At 43.8% G+C, this 22,283-nt stretch overlaps 1 protein-coding gene across 1 annotated transcript in view; it reads left to right on the top strand.

Annotated features, from left to right (window-relative positions):
* Positions 1 to 22,283, top strand: part of GRM8 (glutamate metabotropic receptor 8) — an 832,708-nt gene that overhangs the window by 376,519 nt on the left and 433,906 nt on the right. The window contains exon 3 of the mRNA XM_084810899.1: positions 21,970 to 22,105. Within this exon, the coding sequence (XP_084667025.1) occupies positions 21,970 to 22,105 (136 nt within the window). The remainder of the gene's footprint in view (positions 1 to 21,969; positions 22,106 to 22,283) is intronic.

Here is a 22,283-nt window from a genome sequence, read left to right as displayed (position 1 = left end):
CTGAACCCGAAAGTTGATTCACGATGGGGGGGAGGCGCTCTGTTCTGTAGCAGCCATATCGGGGGTCAGACTAAGTAGCCTCATGCAGTCTCATGCTTCATGTTCTTGCTGAGCTCTTTCTCCCTTGAATATATTGTTGTAAGCTGACAAGACACAGGAATTCCTTATCTTGTCAAAGGTCATACAATTGTATATCTTGTTCTCTGCTGTTCTCTTCTGTTCTCTCCTTATCATGGCTACCCTATAACCCAGTTCTTGTATTATAAACAATAGTGCTAGGAGAAGAAATGTTGAGGACTGCAACCCCACACGGGAGGGGGAGGAGGAGCCGTGTCATATGTGTCACAATGTCTATAAAACCAATGTGCTGATGTATTTCGGGGCTTCTGGCTCTTTGGAAATGATTCCAGCCTTAAGCCCGCGCGTTAAATACAGAATCTTTTTTTCCTTCACTCCGTGGTCTCTCTGACTCTGGGTTCTGCAACATAAATGGTGCCGTGACTCGGATGTGGCAGGCTCTGAGCCAGACAGGTGGCAGTTGCCTGCTCTTGATCGCCGCACCGGGAAGACGAGCTCGGCGCATGCCTCCCTTTCTTGGCGCCACCGACCTTTTTGTCAAGTGAATGGGAGAAAGCCTGCACCGGGATCGCCCAAACGGTAGCGAGGAGCAAGAGAACCTTGGGAAGCAGAGGAAGGAACTTGAGCCCTGCCTGTATCGCAGCTGCAATTGAGTTGAAACCCACATTGGAAGCCTTCAGGAGAAAGGCAAGTATATGGGAAAAAGAGGGCCCCGCCTTTAGGGAGAAAGGCCACTGGGCAGAAAAAAAGAGGGCCCCGCCTTATGAAGAAGGTCAGTGTTGGTGGTATACGTATACAAAAGAACCTACTCCTTGCGGGTAGAAGGGGGGCCTGATCACACCCCTGAGTGGGCGCCAGTACCCAGGACGCCAGTACTCAGTAGGAAGCTGAGGAAGCTGGGGAAGCCGCTTTCCGCTCTGGTAAAAAGTGGGAAAAGTGGGTGGCAGGGACATATGGATGCAGTGGAGAGATTGATGATTGTGTGAGTGGCTACTGCGGTTTCTGACGCATACTGTTGACCGTCCGGGTGCCCAGGCCAGTAGCAAAGTGCATGGTGTGTAAAATCCTCTTGTGTCGGCCAGTGAGACCCCTTACTCACTGACCAATTCCCATCCCCTAATTGTGTCTGTCTTCAATTTAGGAGGGAGGCTATGGGTGGTGGGGGAAGCAAACCTTGCACCCCCTTGAGATGTATGTCAAACAAAGAAGGAAAAAGGTTTTTTTAAAAAGATTCAGAATAGAAAGAGAAAACAGCAAAAAGCTCAAGGTCGAGCTGAGAGGAAAAAAAACAAGATCTGAGGCTGTTAATTAGAGAAATGTTGCAGGACAGTCTGGCTTTTAACAAAGTGTGGGAGCGTGAGAGTGTAAGGCCGAAGAAGTAGCTGTTAGCCTAGCGCGCCGAGAGAGGGGGGGCAGGAAAATTGCCCACAACGTTCTGAGTTGTGCAACATCATCACCTCGCCTAATTGAGATGAAATCCCTAAGAAATGGAAACTGAAAATGAAGACCCAGAAGATGAAGGCAAAATAGAAAATAAAGGTGAAGAATCAGCCCCCAGAGCACAGGCTAGACCCCTCTTCAAGTGAAAAGTGTGCCATAAGACTGTCCCAAAGCAGAATGAAGCGGAAAGACCATGTTGAAGATCTCTGTCAAGGTAACCATGTTTAGCTTTGAACTGTGTTAAAATTGCATAGAGCCTGTAGCTACTGACCATCGGCTATATGATTTCTGAAGAGCGTAACCATTAAGCTTTTGCCGTGGGATTCCCTGCAATGAAGAAATCTCACTGATTTGAGTGTCCAGTGTTACACTGCCTAAGTGTGCTGAAGAGACCGAGAAACCAGACAGCATGTTCCTGGCCAAGCCAAAATCACGCTACTACCATGCTCCTAAAAGCTGCAATAAACTGTGTAAGCTGGGAGACCCAACCTGATTAAGAAGAAAAGAAGATATTGGAGCAACTGTCTTAAAAAACAATGAGATCTGTGTAGCTGGCTGGCTGACGCTGTCAGTGATGTTACAACTTTAAATTAAGACTGTTTTCCTGTTTGAGACCCCAGCGAAGAAAGCTGACCCGAGTTATTTGTTGCCTGTGCCAAAGCAAGAATTTGGCTGCCCTGTACCTCATCGTGTCCTGTTTTAAGCTTGGGATTTACAAATACAAACAAACTAAAAAGCTTGCCTTTGAAGTCCTGCAAATCACCCCACCGCCTCCCCGAAGATTAATGGCTGCCTGAAAAATGCAAGTATAAGGTGATGCCCATCACCCCCCAGCGTCCTGAGTTTCGGCACTCAGTGTTTCAGTGCTTTCGTGTACCAGGTTAGAAAAGAGAAAAAAAAAGAGTAAGTTTTTAAAATGTCTGTGAGAACCTGACAGAAGTAGAATAAAATTTACAGAGGAGCTGCCCAAGTTAAAGTGTCACGGCTAGAGAGCTGAGCTGTGCCGCTCTGTTTAGACAGAGGCCTTGCTAAAAAGTTAAAGGCCCTTGTCTGTCAGAAGGGGTGTAGGGCCACACTTTCCTTTTAAACTGATGCAAAAGTGGAGAGCCTTTGCTGGAAACATCGCATCTTCATTGCCCAGAGCCTTCTCTGTTTGCCTCCATCATTGTCTGGGCTTTTTAGAGACACTCTGCACATGAACTAAAATTTTAAATTGTCAAAGACTTGCCATGGACAGTGCTATGAAGCTTTTGATAAACTTGAACTCTCATCACTGTGGACCGTGTGTCTGTGTTTGTAGTCAGCTCAGTGTACAGCAGGCTGAGTTTGATCTATGACTTTTAGATTTCCTTCTGCTAGAACTCATGCAGCATAGAGTTGCCGATGCAAAAATGGTGACCTAGAACTCTTTGCATGTGTGAGTATGCCCGTCCCTTAATTTTAATGGGCCCTGAGCTTTCAGCCAGAAGAGCAGTATGATTGCTAGATCTGCTTCATCATGCCTTACCATGCAAAAAGTGCTTTCCATTCACTGTGTTAAATTGCAGAAAAAGTTTGTTGTGTATATTTTATGATTTCTTAGATATCATGAAATATATGTGATATTTGCAGATTAGTGTTAGTTGCAACTCCAAATGATACTAAGTGTGGTTCCCGATGGATGACAAGGAGAAAAGACAAAGGCAAGTAGAAAAGAAGCGTGGCCATAGTTGCCCCCAGGGTAAATTAAAAGCAGCTGATTGTGCCTAGAGCTTATTACCTGGGGTAAAGTAGCCACAATAATGTAATAGTTCTTTAAAATGAAGAAAATGTAACTAGAAGGAGAAGAAGAGCCTATCCCAAATGTGTGTCATTGGGACTAGTGTAAGGCAGAAAGGTTTAAGTAAGTGAGTTTAACTTAAAAAAGACAAATAAAGAGACAAGGCTGGTGCATGGAGCAGAAAGTTTTATATAAAAAGTTTGAAACATGATCTGCAATACAGGCAAATCAGCAAAGAAAAAGAAAGCAAAAGAAAGAGAAAAAAATTGTCTTCCCATTCTAATAAATAAAAGTGTTATCAAGCACTTTGGGAAGCGAAGTTGTTTATAGGAAGCTGTGCCTAAGAACCAAACACTTCTAGCCTATGCTGAAAATGCTTGCTAGTGTTGTGTTGCCTCATGGGTAACATGTATGGTATAAAACCCATTTAGCCCAATAGCTCGTAGTTCAGAGAAGCTGTCTGATCCAACCATTAAGTACGCCTGCGTGCTGTAAGTTACCCAATGAAGTCTCCTTGTAAGTAAACCCCCCCTGCTGGAATCCCAAAACACAAGTTGGGCTAGAGCTCCTCACCCAGTATCAAACCCTGCTGTTAAAAGCCATGAAAGCAGGTATAAAGAAGTAAATTAATATGACCAAAGTGTCTAAAGCGCTGCAAGGTGCCACCAAGGCCCCAGAGCGTACTTGGAGCGTCTTTCAGATGCCTATTGCCAGTACACCCCCCTCGACCCAGAGGCCCAAGAAAACGTAAACGAAAGAAAAAAAGAAGAGCCGGCAGAGGCAGAAGATTCTTAAAAAAGAACCAGTGTGCCCAGTGTGGACAAGATAGACATTAGTGGCATGAATGCCCAAATAAAATAAATCAAATACACAAAAGAGAAAGCCAAAGGGGCCAGAATGGGCGAAGAGGGAGACAGCTTAAGAGGGGCCGTGACATTGACTTCATGATTGACCCTGGAGTGGCATCAAGAGCAAGCAAACGTTAGCCTTAAACAAGAAGTCCAAACACTGAACAAAGTTCTTCAAGCCCAGCGTCGCTTTGTCTTAAAAAAATAAGCCCCCAATTCCCATCACAGAAGTTCATCCTTTCCAACCAAGAGTTAAAGTATGAGTTAAAGAGGGAAAAATAACCCTTTGACTCCCAGATGGAGAGGACTGAAAACTGTCATACTTTCCACCCCCGCAGCTATGAAAGCAGCTGGAGTTAAACCCTGGATACATTAGACACGAGTCAAGAAAGCGAGAGGGGGAGAGTAGACTGTAAACAGAAATCCTGAAAATCCTTTAAAAATCATTCTAAAAAAGCAGTAAGAAGACTCAGGCTAGACCTTACTGTGGACACACCGGGAGACTGTCCCCCTGCGTACGGTCAGACCTGCAACTGGAGAATTGAAGAAGGGGACTAGACCCTACTGCAGCTTGCCAGGTGAATAGCTGCCCGGCGTACGGTCAGATCCCCAAAAAGATCAAACATGTGTGTTGTAGTGTTAGTAGTGTTGCATTGTGTTCTTCCACCTTCTGTGCCACTGTCACCACATTCTCCTTGTCCCAAGGTAAGTTGTTTAGGCTGGTGCAGGAGAAGACAACACTAACAGCTGAGGTGCGTGTTTTGAGTGCCTACAAGCCTTTTGAGAATGTACCTTATAGCTGCTTGTAAGACTGATCCTGATGTGTTTTTTTTTAATCATACATTAGGATCAGTGCTGGCTCCAGGTTTCTCAGGGCCCTTGGGAAAAACAGCCTCATTGGGCCCTCTCCTACAGCGGGCCTCCCTTCTCACCGCCATTGTCACTAGCTGCTATTGCTCCTCATCCTCTTTCTCATCATTGCTACCACTTGCTTGCCTGACAGGCAGAGAGCTGGTGAGCAAGCAGGCAGTGACATCTTCTGCTCTCCTTGGTTCTGGCCCAGACCACCACAATTGTCCAGGCCAGAGTGAGAGGTCAAAAAACAAGGAGGTTGCAATGGTAAAGAGGAGGAGCAACCCCAGGGGGCTCTTGTCAGTGGGCCCTTTTTGGGTGCGGGCCCTAGTCTAGATGCTGGCCCTGATCCCTGCACCCCTTGTTAAAACTACTTACTTTGGCTGAAATGCACCCATTCACAGGGTCAGCAAGGAATAAAACTGAGAAGTTTCTAACATTTGTAGAGTAGGTAGTATTTTGAACAAGTCACATTAAAGTAATTTATGGGTAGGGGAAATAATTGTAGTGAATTAGTGCTAGTAGTTTAAATTCAGACTGAGGAAACACATATGTTCCTCCCCTCCCAGTATAATTGTGAAGAGAATATGAAATAACATTGTTCTGTAGGCTTTTGAAGAGAAAATGCAGCATTATTCTAAAATAAGCATCTATTTTGTGTTGCTAGGTGTTTTTTTTTTTTTTTTTTACATCTAATGTCTTTCTAACAAAGCTACTTAAAGTTACTAAAAGGTTTCTTATATTTAATGGGTTACAAAAGAATATTTCCCTTCTCTTAGTTCAGCAAGATTGCTTTTTAAAGTGATAGGGCAATAATACAAGTAATCTAGACAGATTTTTGCAGAGGAGGAAAATCAGGAGTTTATTTTACCATTTGTCCTGAAATATTTCCCTGTAGCTTGGCCACTTTGATATTTCCAGGTTATTATTGATATGCCCATGAGAGTCAGAAAAACGTAAGGAAAAGTAAGAGAACAAGACAGGCTGGGTATTTTAACACATTGTAAAAACAACCTCTACAGTGATTTACAGTGCAATCCTAAACATATAGCTATCTATTCAAAAGTAAAACCCACTATGTTCAGTGGGGCTTACTCCCAGGTAATTGTGGATAGGATTTCAGCCTTAGTATATTCCCTCACTTGGGCTATAATTCTTACCTGGGAGTAAGCCCCACTGAAATCAATGGGACTTACATCTAAGTAGACTTATATAGCATTGCACTGTTACTGTCTTTCTTTGCCATTGGTGTTTAGCACAATAAATGAACATTATTTCTTGTGTGTATTCCATTCCATACATTGGATGTACGGTGGATGTATTATATTTTGTAGTGTGTGTGTGTGTGTGTGAATAGATATGTCCTCCATATGGTGCATCCATTGCTATTCGGGCTGCATTGTAGAAGCGAGGGGTGTCACCGAGACTCAAAATTAGTCAATTTGTAGAAGGAACCTAATAGGTTTGTAATTTCTTAAAGTGTGGTGACCTTGGATTTCAACCCAACGAACTTTAATATGTTTGTAATTCAAACTAAGATTGATTTAGAATGAATGTTTGTTTTTTGCACCAGTGCATTCTGCATGAGCATGCTCCATATCACTTGACAATAGTAAACAAAGCATGCATGAAAACAGCCAGAAAAGGATATGTCATGACACGTGATGTTGCGATGCATGGGTCTGGGGGGAAAGCACACCATATTCCCAAGATGCACGTTTTCATAGCTATTTAACATCTAGAAAGAACAGAGAACTTTCACCTGAGTTTGTAACACTGAGTTTGTAACTTGGTGAGCTCATTAAGATTCCTGATGGGATAGGTTTGCCCATCACTAGTGCAATCCGATTGCACAAGAGGCATGGGTGCCTATGTAATAATATTATCATGACCTCATTATAGTGATTGATGTTCATGTTAAGTCACAGGCTCTTTCTGCCTATGTCCACATCACTTTATTTTAAGAATAGACACCAAAACTCCGCCTCCCCTTTTTTTAGTCTTAGGCTGCTTTGTGTTCATCCAGTGTGTAAGCCAACATCTTTCCTTGCTCTCTCCACCTCTTAATGAAATTGGAGACTATATGCTACCCCTTCCCATTGCCAGAGCTGACACCCAGCAACATTTTAAAAAACGCACGATGTGAATAGCAGTCTCATATTTTATGGCTTGCAGAAATATGGCACTAATGATAAAATGTGGCTTTTTTTTTAACTTGTAGCAGAGGTGCAGAAACTCAGGCTGATGGGCCAAATTCAGCCCTCAGGGGTTCCCCAGATAGCCATGCATCCTCCCTTTGGCCCCATCTCCTTTCCCCCAGCTACCAATGATTTGGTGGTTTCCCAGCTATTATACACTCTCTCTCCTCCTCCCACTCTAAAAGGTTGAAATGTCTCTGCTAATTACTGGCCGCAAGAGCGGTAAGCTTAACTATGCTGGTATTTTGAGCCCCGCCCCTTTTGCTTTTGCCCCACTCGCCACTGGAATGCACCCCCCAAAAGCTTCTTTGAAATGGAATTTGACCCTTGAACTGAAAGAGTTTCTTTCTGCACCTTTGTCCTGTAGAAAGGTTTAGACAGGGCTGAGCCACCTTTTTGGCTGCTTTACCCCAGGTGTTATCTGTCAGGACCACATTCCTTCAGGAACTGTCAGGAACTGTCTTGCTGGTGGTCAGTGGGGCTGAAGCCAGTGGGGGGCAGGGCCCCAGAGTGGGCAGCCCACCCCTTTTCTCTCTTTCTTTCTGGCCTCTCTCTCTTTCTGACACCCTCTTCTCTCTCTCTCTCTCTCTGGGCCGATCTACATTGTGCCCGCCATCGCAATGAATTCAGTGTCCTGTCAGGTTAAATGCTCTTGCATTAAAATGTGATTATTCACACCCATTTTCCCTGTTGCAGTGCTTCATCGAATGCGCAAGCTCGGTTCACAGTCGAGTGCTGTGCTGTTTTCCTGCTGTTTTCCTGCGTGTGCTTGTCTGATCTCGGATGCTAAGCGGGGTCGGTCCCAGTCAGTGTTTGGATGGGAGACCGCCTGGGAATCAGGCTTCCTGCATTGAGGAAGGGGTTGTTGTATCCCTTCAAATGAGACTATGTTTTACCCCCTCCTATCCCCCGCTCAGTACATTCTTTTTTAATTAAGGCGTTATCCTCGCAGAATCGGGGCTTCTCCCCGATGTTTTTTTTTTCTAATTGAGGCATGATCTTCGAAGCTTTGAAGTTGTGAAGCTTCACTACTTTGAAGCTTCAAAGATCATGCCTCAATTAGAAAAAAAAACATCACGGAGAAGCCCCGATTCTGCGAGGATAAAGCCTTAATTAAAAAACACACATCCTGAGCAGGGATAGTAAGGGGTAAAACTTAGTCTCATTTGAAGGGATACAACAACCCCCTGCTCAATGCAGGAAGCCTGATTCCCAGGCGGTCTCCCATCCAAGCACTGACCGGGACCGACCCCGCTTAGCTTCCGAGATCAGACAAGCGCGTGCACATCCAGCCCTTTGCTTGTTGCTGAGGTAATGGGGGCTGCTGAGGAAGCTATGCGATCGGTAGCCAGAAGAAGACATGGGGCCATCGAGAGCTGTGATTGGACAGGAGGGAAATACAAACACCGCTGTATAGGGACAAGCGGGGGAGGGGACTACAACTGGATACGGTAGCAAAGGCGGAAAATCAGAGCACATTAAAGGGAAATACCGGGATATTAGGGTATTGAAAACGGGAGCACAGTAGTGGGAAATTCCGGTTCCAATTCGAGGCGGCTACTGTGTAGTGTGAAAGGCGGGTGGTGAAACCTCATTGGAAGCGAAAAAAGGCGGTAACTGTAGATCCAGCCTCTCTCTCTCCCTCCCTCTTTCTCCCCACCTGGCAGGCTTGTGAGGACAACAGGCCAGTTTTGCCAGAAGTCTGAACTGATCACTTGCAGAGAGCTTTGGAATGGATGGGATTTGGTAATGATGCCTCCTGTTGTGAAGGCAATTAGCAGAGAGGGGGAAAAAAGGCAAAATGGAATGAGCATTTTCCAGTCCCACGTGCACACATTTTACCTTAGGAGAATAAAAGGAGACCACAGCCTCCTTTAGTGAAGGAAAGGTAAAATAGTTTTACTCAGAAATATCCTTGTATATAAAATTCAGGTACAGGGTAGGGTTTTTTTTTTTTTTTTAAAGTTTGTTCAGTCAATTTTGTGTTCCATTACACAGCAGGCATGAGAGAGCAAACACACGTGCTCCTAGCAATGGAGGAGGTCAGAGAAACGGGGGGGGGGGAGCAAAATGAAGAAATCTCAGGAAACCACACTGTAGGGCTAGCTGTGGTAAAAAATCCCATGAATTAACTAACTGCAACATTGCCCCCTGCGAAGAGAAAAGTCACTGGAAAAGACCCTGATGCTGGGAAAGATTGAAGGCAAAAGGAGAAGGGGACGGCAGAGGATGAGATGGCTAGATAGCATCACGGATGCAATGAATATGAACTTGAGCACGCTCCGGGAGAGAGCGCAGGACAGGAAGGCCTGGCGTGCTGTGGTCCATGGGGTCACGAAGAGTCGGACACGACTGAACAACAACAACAGCAGCTACAACAACAACACTGCCCCCTTCCAGTAACTTGCAGACGAGGTTGCAATATTCCCAACAGAAATAACTGTCAGGATCGCATGCAGCCCTAGTAGCCTGATCTGAGCTGAGGTATCCAATTTTGCTATAGTAGATTTTCTCTACTGGTGATGTCTCGTGGTATTCATTGACAAAAGAAACGAATATTGTTCCCTATGCTCGCAGAAATAGCGATCTCATGGCCAAAATTGTACTTAAGATAAATACAATTATATTTTATTTAAATAATAAGTGATGCCACTTCATAAATCCTTTCTTCCCATTTCCTGCCTATTTACCTGTTCAGAAGGATAGTCTGATTCTGTAATCTTTTCACATTATGGCTCTGGTCTGGTATATACATATGTGCAAGTCCTCTGAAATCAGTGGGAATTAAGGGCATGACTGCACATAGAATTGCAGCCCATGAATTGTAATGAGTATTTAGCATTCTGATGCTCAGAAGAAATGTCATTAGTGTTTTTACATGATGCACATGATATTTCATTAACTAAGCAGAAAACAAAAAAATATAGATCCCAAGCATTGGAAAAATCTTCAAAATCTCAAATGCTTCTGAATGCATTACATTGATATTCTATTTTCTATTACTGTAATGGAGAGGAAACAAGCAATGTCTGGCACTGAACAATAGGTTTAGAGCATGATTTTTATCACAAGGAGAAAAATAGCTCCATACTTATTATCTGTGCATTGAGATTTTACATTGTGTTCTTGCTTGATAACTAGCATTTTTCACTAAAATGACAAAGGAAATTGTAATGGTTATTTTTAAAGAAATGATCAAACAATACATTGGAATATTTTACATGATCTTGTGGGGGCTGGGAGTTTAACAGAATAAGTCTAATGGTAAAAAATAGTTTAAAAGCTGTGCTCTGCTACAAACAGCTGTATGCGCCTGGTTGTGAACATGGATTTCTTGTTCAAGAGAAAATCTTGGTTCATTTTGGCAGAGGACTTGATCCTTCCATGCATTCAAATATACATATGGAATTAGATCCCCACCCCTTTGAAATGAATGGAGACATGTTTGTGGGCAAGAGGGCTGTTAGTGTGTAAATCAGAACTCTAGCTCACATAAACAGTCCCTGGATAGGGATGAAATTCTGCCATGGCTTTTATATTGATACTAGGGATGTCAGAAATCTGTCTGGGGTGGTGGTGGAGTTCAATGGGTTTTTGTAGGCTCAGCCACCTGGAGTTGGTTTCAGTCCCCACTGCAGCGCTTGACTTGATCTACAGCAAGTCAGGTCAGTTCATGGATTTTTCTGGGTAATTTGTGCATTTTTTCCAGGTTCTGCAATTCTTGCACATTTCTGAACAAGCTGTGCAATTTTCTGAGCAATTTGTGCAAATTCTGGCCAGATTTGTGCAATTTGGTTGAATTTGGCTGAATTTCTGCAAATTTGGCTGTACTTTGTGCAGAGTGCTTAAAAATTTGCTCAAATTGCTCAAAAATTGTGCAATTTGCAAAAGCTACAAAAATGTGCAAAATACTTCCCACAATTTGGGGGAAAGCCCACAGCTTGGCTCGCAAATGCAAAGCGAGTCATACATGCTGTGAACTCCATCAAATAATAAAAAAAGAACTAGATTTCTCAGGGAAGGACATCCCTAATGGATACATAGACTCCCTCCCCCTCCCCCCCACATCCTTGTAATCTGTATCATAGGCAAAAGCAAAACAAAACCCTGTACAACACTGTGTAAATCTTGCCTCATCCAGAAACTCACTAAGGGTGAAGATTGTCAGATGTTCTAATACTACGTAGGATTTATACGGCATAATTAGGCAGAGCGAAGTGGTGCCTCAGGCAGTAGGGTAGATCCTGAGGGAAAGGGAGCAGATGGAGCTGTGTGGTCTTCCATATGCCCCCTAAGCTAGCCTGCTCCACTCAGGTGTGGTGGAGGATACGATCCCGTTGCCATGGTTGAACTGTCAGCCTGGTCAGCTTTTGTACATAGAATGGGGAAGGCACCATTTTGTCCTTTAGTTCAGGCACCAAAATGTCTTATGCCAGCCTTGAATTCTGTAAAATCTTAAAAGTGCTTCACAGAAATAACCTTATAACCCTTAGAACAGGGGTGTTGAACCTCAGGCTTGCGGGCCAAATCTGGCCTGCCCGGTGTTCCAGAATGGCCCTTCAGAGTTCTCCAGATGGCTGCAGCTGCTATTATCATCATCAACATCATCATCCCACCTTTTTCCCAATACTGGGACTCAAGGCGGCTTTACAACATTAAAACTTGTACAATTAAAACCTATAAATAGAAGTTTAAATAGAAGTATATAAAAGTTAAAAATATAATTAAATCATCAATAATATTGACATTGTATAAAATATCAAAACGTTAAAAGACAATAAGAAAAGTAGTAACCATCCGTCATATTCTCACAGGTGCTACTCTTTCTCCACAACACTAGGTGTTTCCTGCTTCCTCTGCACTGACTGCCAATAGTTTCTATTGGAATAGTTTCTAATCCAATAGTTCTTGGATTTTGCATGCCCCCCACTTCTAAAAGGTTGAAATGCCTCTGCTAAGGCTCAGTTACTGTCAGTAAGAGTTTTAAGCTACAATATGCTGCCATTTTTGGCCTACCACCTTTTACCTTCAGCCCCACCTACTACTGGAATATGGCCCCCAAGAGATTCCCTGAGACTGAATTTGGCCCTTGGTCTGATTGTCTGAAAGAGGTTTGACACCCTGCCTTAGAACAACCCTGTGAGGCAAGTGGGTAGAATTATTATTCCCATAGATGGAAAGCTGAGACTGAGAAATTGTGACTTGCCCAGTGCCACCTAGTGAGTTTCACAGGTGAGATCCAAACAGGCAACTCCTGAATTCTTAGTGCAGCCTCTCAGCCATTGAATTTCACCAGGTCTCGTAAGTGTGGTGGAAGTATGTGGAACACACATTTGTTAACCTATAGATCAAGGCTGGGCAGCTTCAGGCATTCCCAGGGCCTTTTCTCCCTCTCCAGATCCCACCACGGGCTACATTCTTGCTGCCATGGGAGCAGTGAAAACAAACAAAAACCTGGCTTGAAATCAAGCTACATTTTTCCTTAGTAAGTCTCTGTAGTGGTTTGCTGCCAAACTTTGGCAGGAAACTGATGATTTTTTAAAACCCATTTTTGCAGGGTGGTGGGGAACAGCAGGGTCCACATGGAGAAGACAGCAAATTCCACCACACTTACTTTAGAACCTTCACCCAACTGGCTTTTTGACTGAAAATGTGCATTTTCCCCGATCAGAAAAAAAAGCCACTCATGTCTTGGAACGTGAATGAGGTAAACCAAGCTTTGAGGAAGAACCTCAATGAGCTCGAACATCGCAGGTTTGCATCCCTAGTCTCTCATTCCTGTTTGCAGTCAAGGATTATATATATATATATATATATATATATATATATATATGTGTGTGTGTGTGTGTGTGTGGGGTAGTGCTGTGCTGAAAATTTCTTCCACATTTTTTTCGAGCATTCTCATTCAATCAGATAGAAAAGACATTGCTTTTGAAAATAAATTCAATGGTGAAGAACATTTCAGAGTAATTCCCATGGGTTGGTTTCAGGTTTCTTGTTCTTACCTTACTAAGTAGGTGGCTGAGGAATGTGTGTGAGTGTCCTGTCTTTCATTGTACAATCAACTCTCCAGCACCTGTTGCATCCTCAGCATCCCACACTTCAATTTAAACCTCAGGGGAAGACATCATGAGGAAATTCTTCCCAAAGGGTTTTTTCAGATGAGGAAGTGGAGGCAGCCTAGGTGGCTGCAGAGCAATGGAGAGATGTGTAATAGAAAGAAAAACACACACAGCATGCTTGGCTACCTCACAATGATTAGGTAAGCTCAAAAACACCACAAAAACCACTGAAAGAACACCCTGGGAATCAGGCAAATCAACGGATGCTTCTTTCAGGGGGAAATAACACTTTCTGAAAATCAGAGAACAGATTTAGGCACAGCATTAGTTTCACTTCTTCCCTGGAGCATGATACAACACTGCCCCCTCACACCTGCATTTTGGTGGGTGCAAAATGGGGGCCAAGGTGCCAACACAGTTGCTGCTATTGTCACTTGTAGTGGTACCACAAAACAACAACAACAAAACCCTTTACAAAAACAGAAAGAAGCTGTGCTGCAAGCCCTGTCAAAGGCGAGGCCCGCTTCTGAGAAACTGTTGTGAATTTCTCCTCCCTCTTTGGAGAAATTCAGTGATATTGTCTCCCACTGTTCCTCTGCCCACAAACAGGGTGGAGAATTTCAAGAGGCCATTTGTGCACAGCCCTAGTTTGTGGATTATGTTTGCAAACACTGTTTAAATACCGTCGTTAATGTTTTCCTGTTATGTTATTTCCAGCTTTGATTGGCTCCTTTAAATCAATATATGGTTAGTTGCTTCCAACACACAGGGTTGGGTAGTATACAGATGAAGAGATAAACCAGTTGCTTTGTTTGTCAGGCAATACATGGCAGAATTTATTATGAATGTAGTGGGAAGGCAGAAGTGCATTTTGATTTGTTCCTATTAGTATCAAATACATTTTTCAACACAGAGATGCTAAGATGCCCACTGTAGTTATGATTGAATGAACTGCTGTAATGATGGAAATGGCATTTCTCTTGTGCCATTAAACTCTAGGAAAACAACTATTCAGATAGTGCGGGGTATGTGTTATTTTTAAAAAATTCCTAGATATCCATTCTTTATAGATGGAAGAATGCAGTATATAATAGATAAGCATTTGTAACTTTTCAGGGTCTATTACATGCAAGGGGAATGGTTTTCTTAAAAGCCACTGCATGACTAGCAGTAGCTGAAAATTCTATTAATGAAATTTATGAGGTAACATATTGTCCTTCCTCTGTCACTTTTCCTTAAGAATCAGTTTTCTTTCCTGTGCATGGCTGATTTTAGGGGATGGTTGAAAGCTTAATGTGCTTTTCAGAGACTTGTTTTTCTCACTGGGCTCTGAATACTTGGGTAACAAAAAGTAACAGTACATCGGTTCCATATTTCCCAAAGCATACATTGACAGTTTTGAAGCCCCATTAATCCAGAAATAGCTGATCTCTTTATCTGATTGACTGTGTGTCAGAAAAGGTAATGTTGTTATTCAAATAGTATTTAAATACATTCATGTCAGCCTGTCTTTTCAAATTGTGACACCATGAAAGCCCAAGCTTCAAAGTTTCTTAAGGCTCCAGCAACAAGAAAAACAGTAGACTCTGTTGGTCACAGAGCCATGGGTCAGGGTCAGACAAAAACAATCAAGCTACAGTGGGCAAAATTGGGAGATAATATAACATTATATTGGTAGGCAGAGAGTTTTAGCACTCACTTCTAGAATTACATGAATTGAAAACCAAAAAGTAATCAAGAATAAAACGGGTGTGTGTATGTGACTATTACCTAGTGGAGAAACATATGTATAGTGGGCAGTATCCAAATGTGTCATTCCACAAATGAAGTTGTGATTGTGGAAATTAGGTTCTGAACTATGTGCAAGAGAAGAATCAACTAAAGTTAAATCTGTGCAAGCATGATGTCACAAGTGGTTTTGCATAACTCTTGTGTAACATGTTGTGCAACTGCTTGCACAACCAGTTACACAAGCGTAATGGGCAACTGTGTCTGCAGTAGAAAGATTCAGCACAGCTCTGCTAGCACTATCTGAGTTTGTGTAATGTCATTATTAGGTATTGTGCAATTCAAGGTCTTTCCAGTAAAGGACCTCAGGTACCAGCAGTGGAGGCTGGTGGCTCCGATGTCAGTGGGGTAGTGAATCTGCTCCAGGGTTCAGTCAGAACCAGTCAGAACTCTAAAGGAACTATCCAAAGTGAACTTGCTTATAATATTTAAAGATAAGGGCTTGTGACGATTTACATAGCCTATCACGGCTGACTTTGCAAATCTAGCCGTGATAGGCTATGTTAATCGTTACATAGCCTATCACGGGGGCGTTTTTTTTTCCTTTTATTGGAATGGCGGCGGCAGCAGCCGGTCGAAAGACCGGCTGCCGCTCCCGCCCCGGACGAAGACCCGACAAACCGCTGGCCGGACCCGCCACCGGGAGGGACATTCGGCGAAGGTAAGTCCTGTCCCAGGGGGGGTGCGGGGTGCGGGGGGGTGCGGAGAATTTCTCCCCAAAACTTGTTCGGGGGGCCGAACACGTTGGCACTCGGCCCCCCGAAGTTTCGGGGAGAAATTCTCCGCCATCCCTACTTACGTAGCCTATCACGGCTAACGCAGGGACGCCATTTACATCCCTGCCGAGGCTGTGATAGGCTATGTAAATACTTACATAGCCTATCACAGCTAATGCAGGGATGCCATTTGTATCCCTGCGGAGGCTGATAGCTATGTAAGTATTTATGTAGCCTATCATGGCAAAAAAAGGGAATGAAAATGGCGGCCAGTTCAACTGGCAAGTTGGGCCAGTTCATGGATTGTCCAGGAAATATGCACATTTTGGGTGGGGGGAGGAAGTTTCCACAATCTGCACAAATTTCTGAATGATTTGCATAAATTGCAGCCAAATTTGCACAGATTGCGACCAAATTTGTGCAAATTGCAGGGCCTTCCAAAACTGCAAAAAAGTTCCCAGAGTTCAGGGAGCAGCGCTCAGCTTGGCTTGCAGATGCAAAGTGTGTCGTACACAATGTAGAACACTGTCGAGCCAAAAAAGAATCTGATTTTCCAGTGATGGTGATCCTAGTTTCTTGCCTGCACATTCAGTTTCCCTTCTTCCTTCAGCATCTGTGCAATGCACAGTACAGCTAGCCTATCATGTTTCTCTTGGACTCCACCCCTACCACAGCTAACTGGTTGATTGCTCCAGTGCTCCTGCATTCTCTCCCCACTGCCCCCCAGCCACCTTACAGCTGATGAGTGGCAGGTTTCCCGAGTCCCCACCCCAAAATTATTTATTATATTTTCAATCCACCAATAATCAATGCACTCTGGGTGGATTACAAACAGGTAAAAGACTAAAATGCCATACGAACAGTTAAAAAAAATGCAATACAAATATTTAAAAGAATACAATGCAATGCAATACAAAACATAAAACATAAAACAGCAAAGGAATGGATAATGCCATTCAAACCTAGAACTTGTACTTTAAAATGCCTAGGAGGGGAAAAAAGGTATTTGCCTGGTGCTGAAAAGATAACAATGTAGGTGCCAGGTGAACTTCTTTGGGGAGTTTATTCCATTAGCAAGGTTCCACCACTGAGAAGGTTCTCTCTCTTATAGCTACCTGCCTACCTTTCTTTGGTGGGAGCACCCCTAGGAGGGCCTCTGAAGATGACCTAAGGGTCCAAGGAGGCTCCTTGGCTAGTCCTAATCACAGCAGCCATCCCACTGCTAAACAAACGACATGGCAAAGCTAGAGAGCCCCTGCAGAGAGTGAACAGCCCTCACTCTCTCCCTTTTCTGTAAAAAGTGAGAGAGTGTCAGGGCCAATGTAGCCACTCTTTAAATGACACATAGCTGAGCTCTGTGTGATGGACATACATGGAGGTAAGTCCGTGGTGACTATGGTACCATTTGGGAGGGACCATGGCAATTTGCGAAGGGGTAGTTTCAGCTTTCCTCCCTCTAATTTTCACCCCACACACCTTGTGCTGGGAGCGGAATTAAAAAAAATACGACGCCCCCTCAATTGGAATCCATGGATATGTTTTTTTCTTTTTTCAACACTCCTACCCTCCGTGGGGTGTGTGCGTGTGGAATTTTGGGATAAATATCGGAGGGGCTAAAGCTTACCCCTCCCTTGAATTGCCATGGTCTCAATCCAAACCAGGGCCACACTGCTTATAAAAGTAAGTCAGTCACACATAGGTCTGCTATGTGAGATTGAAAGAACAGCTAGTTCGGCCTTCAATACATGAGAGAGAGAGTGGTGGTAAGCTGCACATGAGGTGGCTGGGAGCTGCCAGTGGCCCTTGGGCCTTGTAATGAAGGACACTGACACAGACTTTCAAACGCAGAGTTCTAAGAGTGAAGCACTCAAAGCCCTGGGCCTGGGTGGATGAATCTGTCAGTTTTGGGTTCTTCCCACATTCATTTTTTTTTTTTTAAATCTCAAGTTCTTTTTGTCCCGAATATGGAAAACATTGCAAATTTTGGTAAAATTGTATCAAAACCAAACTGAAATTAATTCTGATGCATCATTAGCTACAATACTTTCTTCACAGTGCAATCCTATACTTGCCTAATCAGAGGTAAGTCTTAATGGATTTATTGGGACTTATTTCCAGATAAGACTGTGTAGGATTGCAGTCAGATGGAGCAATGCTGTGGACCCTAGACAGAGTCTGGGGGCCCATAGGATAATTTGGATTCCTAAATCTGGAGACAGGGACAGTGCTCTGACTGGATCTAGGAATCCGTGCTCCCCTCCCCATCACAGCTGGCATGGAGAAAACTGGCCCAGCTGCCTCTCCAAGGCTGTAAAAGTGACCTCATTGGCTAGAGTGTTTGACTGGGAGTCAGGAGATCTGGGTTCTAGTCCCCACTCGGCCATGTAAGCACACTGGATGACTTTGGGCCAGTCAGACTCTCAGCCCAACCCACCTCACAGGGTTGTTGTTGTGAGGATAAAATGGAGAAAGAGGAGGATCTCTCGACTCCCAGTCCAACACTCTAGCCACTACACCACACTGGCTCTCAAATTTATATATATAAATTTAAATTCAAATGTATGAAATGTATTTATGATATATTGAAATTTATGTAGGTTGGATCCAGACTTAACTTATGCTTAGAGTAGACCCACTGAGACTACAAGGACTGAAGTTTGTCATGACTAACCTGTCCCATTGATTTCTACAGTTGTGTTCTAAGCATGACTTAACTAGGATCCAACCCACCACAGGGCTATGTACTTTAGACCAAAATTAAAACAACTCGTACGAAGATCTTGAGAAGAGAAGACTGAGGGGAGATATGATAGCGCTCTTCAAGTACTTGAAAGGTTGTTGCAGAGAGGAAGGCCAGGATCTCTTCTTGATCATCCCAGAGTGCAGGACACAGAACCAAGTTGCAGGAAGCCAGATTCCAGCTGAACATCAGGAAAAACTTCCTGACTGTTAGAGCAATATGACAATGGAACCAATTACCCAGGGAGGTGGTGGGCTCTCCCACACTGGTGGCGTTCAAGACGAGGCTGGACAGCCTTCTGTCAGGGATGCTCTGACTTGGATTCCTGCACTGAGCGGGGGGTAGGACTCAATGGCCTTGTAGGCCCCTTCCAACCCTACTATTCTATGATTCTATGATTCTATGATGCTATGATGCTATGATTTTATGACTATGTATGCCACCTTGGGTTCCTTAAGGAGGAAAAAAGGCAGGATATAAATGTAATACAAATAAATATCAATTTCATATTTATATTGATTTATATTTTTTTCTTTTCCTCTTTATGGTTTTGTTGTTGAAATTTTATAATTAAAATTATTTTTAAAAGGCTGGATCCAACCTAATACTTCTAAAGTATATTACTCTTGATGGTATAGAAGAGAAGTAAACAATAGGTTGGGAAGTTACCCAAGTTAAATAAGAAACATATGCATAGACAAGATAGCTATTGGAAGTCTTCAACACTGGACTGGTCTGTGAGCTCACATTTCATAGTTCTTCAAATTCTATTTGATTCTTTCAGATTAGTATTTGCTATAATAGGGCTTTATACTCATTCCATTATAATGAATACGTAACACTGTTTGGACACATCAGTCATAAAAAGCTAAGAGAAACAATGTGGATTAGCCCCCAAGTCTACTTGGCCGGCTACATGCTTCATAGTAGCCACAATTAGGGCTTGCATACAAAAGCAACTGGTATTTAGAGACACACTGAATGTGCAAGTGCCATTTCGCTATTGCAGCTAGTAGCCAGTGACAGACTTTCATCCATTAATTTGTTCAATGCAGTGGTAATCACCACATCTTCTGGTAGCAGATTCCACAAGCTGTTTATGTGTTGTGTAAAGAAGCACTTCCTTTCCTCAGTTCTGAATGTACTGCTACTCAGTGCTTTAGGGAACAACCCTATGGCCCTCTAGACAATGAGGGTATGTTCATTTCGCTCTGAGGTTGGTTCCTGGAAAACCAATTGCCCCCCTCGAGAAGCCCCATTCTCCATGCTCAGAAGAGGAGCACAGAGCGACTGAAATGGGGCGTTCAGGGGGGCTTTCCGGGGTGGGGAGAGTGGAGCTGCGCATACGACACATCCAATGTGTCATACGACAGCTTCCTCTCCTGGTCGGCCCCCCTGCCTCTAGACAGCCAAAAACATCTGTCTAGTGAAAAATAGCAAGGCAGAAGAGGCATGGAGAGAACAATCCCCCCATGCCTCTCCTGCCTTGCTTTAGATGGGCAGTCGCCTCCGACCTCAGAGGCGGTCGCCTATGTAGTTAGGATTGCGCCCTTAGTCTACCTTTATGAGGAAGCCTATATCAGCCTTCCTTGATCATTTGGGTTGACCTTTTCTGCAGTGTTTTCATTCTACAATGTCTTTTTGAGATGAGGCACCCGATCTGTACACAGTAATCCAGATGCCACCACTTTGTAGCTTTAAGTAAAGCCATAACAAAAGTTGGCATTTATATTGTTGCTTCCTTTCCTAATGATTCCTCCTAGCATAGAATTTCCATTTCGCACTGCTATGGCCACTGACTTTTCCACTACCGTGGGCTTCAGGTTTATTCATTACAGAATAAGAGTCTGGTAAACGCAACTTTGAATCTCCTCCCTACTTGGCTATAAATGTGGGGACAGCTGTATGGGTTTGGGCTTTTTCAGAATGAACATTTATTGTCTTAGCCATTTCAAATGTGTTACCAGTCTCTTCAGAGCATGTTGAGTCACATAGAGCAGAGTGTGGGCATCTGACAAGCTACATGATGGTTTAAGACTTCATGGCATGCTAATGTAAGTCTACTTCATTAATAACTATGCGACATGAGACATGCTCTTGAAGTACTTCCTTTCCAATAAGCAGAATGGTGTACTGTTTAATGGCCTCCACATATTACATTCTGTGGAGGGCGCACTGCCTTCCTAGCATTCACAATTAGCTCTACCCCAGTTTTTGTCAGGCAAATGTATAAATATGCTCACTGGGCTCAGGCCTGGCATGGGGAAAACCCTGGGGCCCGTGCTGCCATTGACAGTGACACTAGCCTCCCTCTTTTTGTTTTCATGTCTACATTGGATCAGTGCTGTAAATGAGCTAGGTGGCAGCCACTGCTATCTTCCTTATTCCCAGTGCCTCTCGGCACCACCCCAATGGAGACATTGGGGGCAGGCCCAGCAGCATTTTGGAGAAGGAAGATTATCACAGCCAGTGAGCCTGGTGGCTGCGATTTCGGTGGGGCTGTGGATCCATTCTGGGTTTCAGTCAGAACCAGCCAGAACTCCGAGAGAGCTATCCAAGGTACTGAAACTATTTTGAGGATAGGGTTCAGCACCTTGGATGGCTCCTTTAGAGTTCTGGCTGGTTCTGACTGAAACCCAGAATGAATTCACAGCCCCACCGAAATTGCAGCCACCAGCCTCCATTGACCTCAGCAGTAGATACCACTGTAGCTGCCTTGCCCAAGGCTTCTCTTTGCTAGGCTGCAGGAGTACTGGCTGGGTGGCTGGAGCTCTGCTGCTTTCAGGGTCCTTTTGCTGCCCACCACCACCATCTGTCCTATCATCCCCTGTTAAGCTTTGGGAAGGGGCACCCAGGGAGTTGCTGGGTGGAGGGCACCAGAGGTTGCCTTGTTCAGGGGCCCATCAAACCTGGTGCTGGCCTGGATTGGGCTTGTACTAATTGACTTGTGAGTAATATGAAGCTTTTATTGATGACCTGACACAACTCTAATAAGATGCTTAAATAAGGAAGGCAGCTTAATTAAAATGCTGTGGTTAGCAACTGAAATAGCTCAGGCTGCATTTCCCAGGAGAAGCATGCAAGTTCATGGCCACTTTATTGTACTCACCAGAATACTTCTCTGTGAACTGCATTCTTATGGTCATGGTTAAGAAGTCACGATGTTCAGCACCATCGCAGAAATATTGAGCCTTGGGAAACTCTGCCTGTGATATTCTTCTCCCATAAGTGTAAGTCTGTGGCAAAATTAAAAACAAAAAGATTTGGAGCTTTTGGCAGCCATCTCGGGTTTACACTGGCGGATGGCAGTAGGTGTATTGCAGTTGCAAGATTACATTCCTAAAGTGTTTTTGGCTTGACGGTCTCCTATAAAGCCACTATGCTGTGTTCTGGGTAAATTGGGCATGGCGATTTCATACCAACAATATTTTACAGACAGCCTGTGACCAATTAGCTTTTCTTTTGTATCCCCCTCCCTCTCTCCCTAGGTGGTGTTTGCATTGCTCAGTCTTTAAAAATTCCCCGTGAGCCAAGACCGGGAGAGTTTGACAAGATCATCAAGCGCTTGATGGAGACGCCTAATGCTCGCGCAGTAATCATGTTTGCAAATGAGGATGATATCAGGTGTGTGCTTCTATCTCTATTTCAGTCTTGCATAAGATGGGCAACTTGTTATTGAAAGCCATTTATCTGGTTAGTCACACATTGCTGCAGTGATTATTGTAATGAGCTCCAGGTTTGAAAACAATACAGATTATTTTGCAATCCTCAGACACCAGTGGAAAATGTTACAACTCTACTG

This window comes from Heloderma suspectum, chromosome 7 (genome assembly GCF_057233095.1).
Source record: "Heloderma suspectum isolate Gila_16-S chromosome 7, 16-S_ref, whole genome shotgun sequence".
NCBI classification, from domain to species: domain Eukaryota; kingdom Metazoa; phylum Chordata; class Lepidosauria; order Squamata; family Helodermatidae; genus Heloderma; species Heloderma suspectum.
This window is presented reverse-complemented; position numbering and strand designations above follow the sequence as displayed.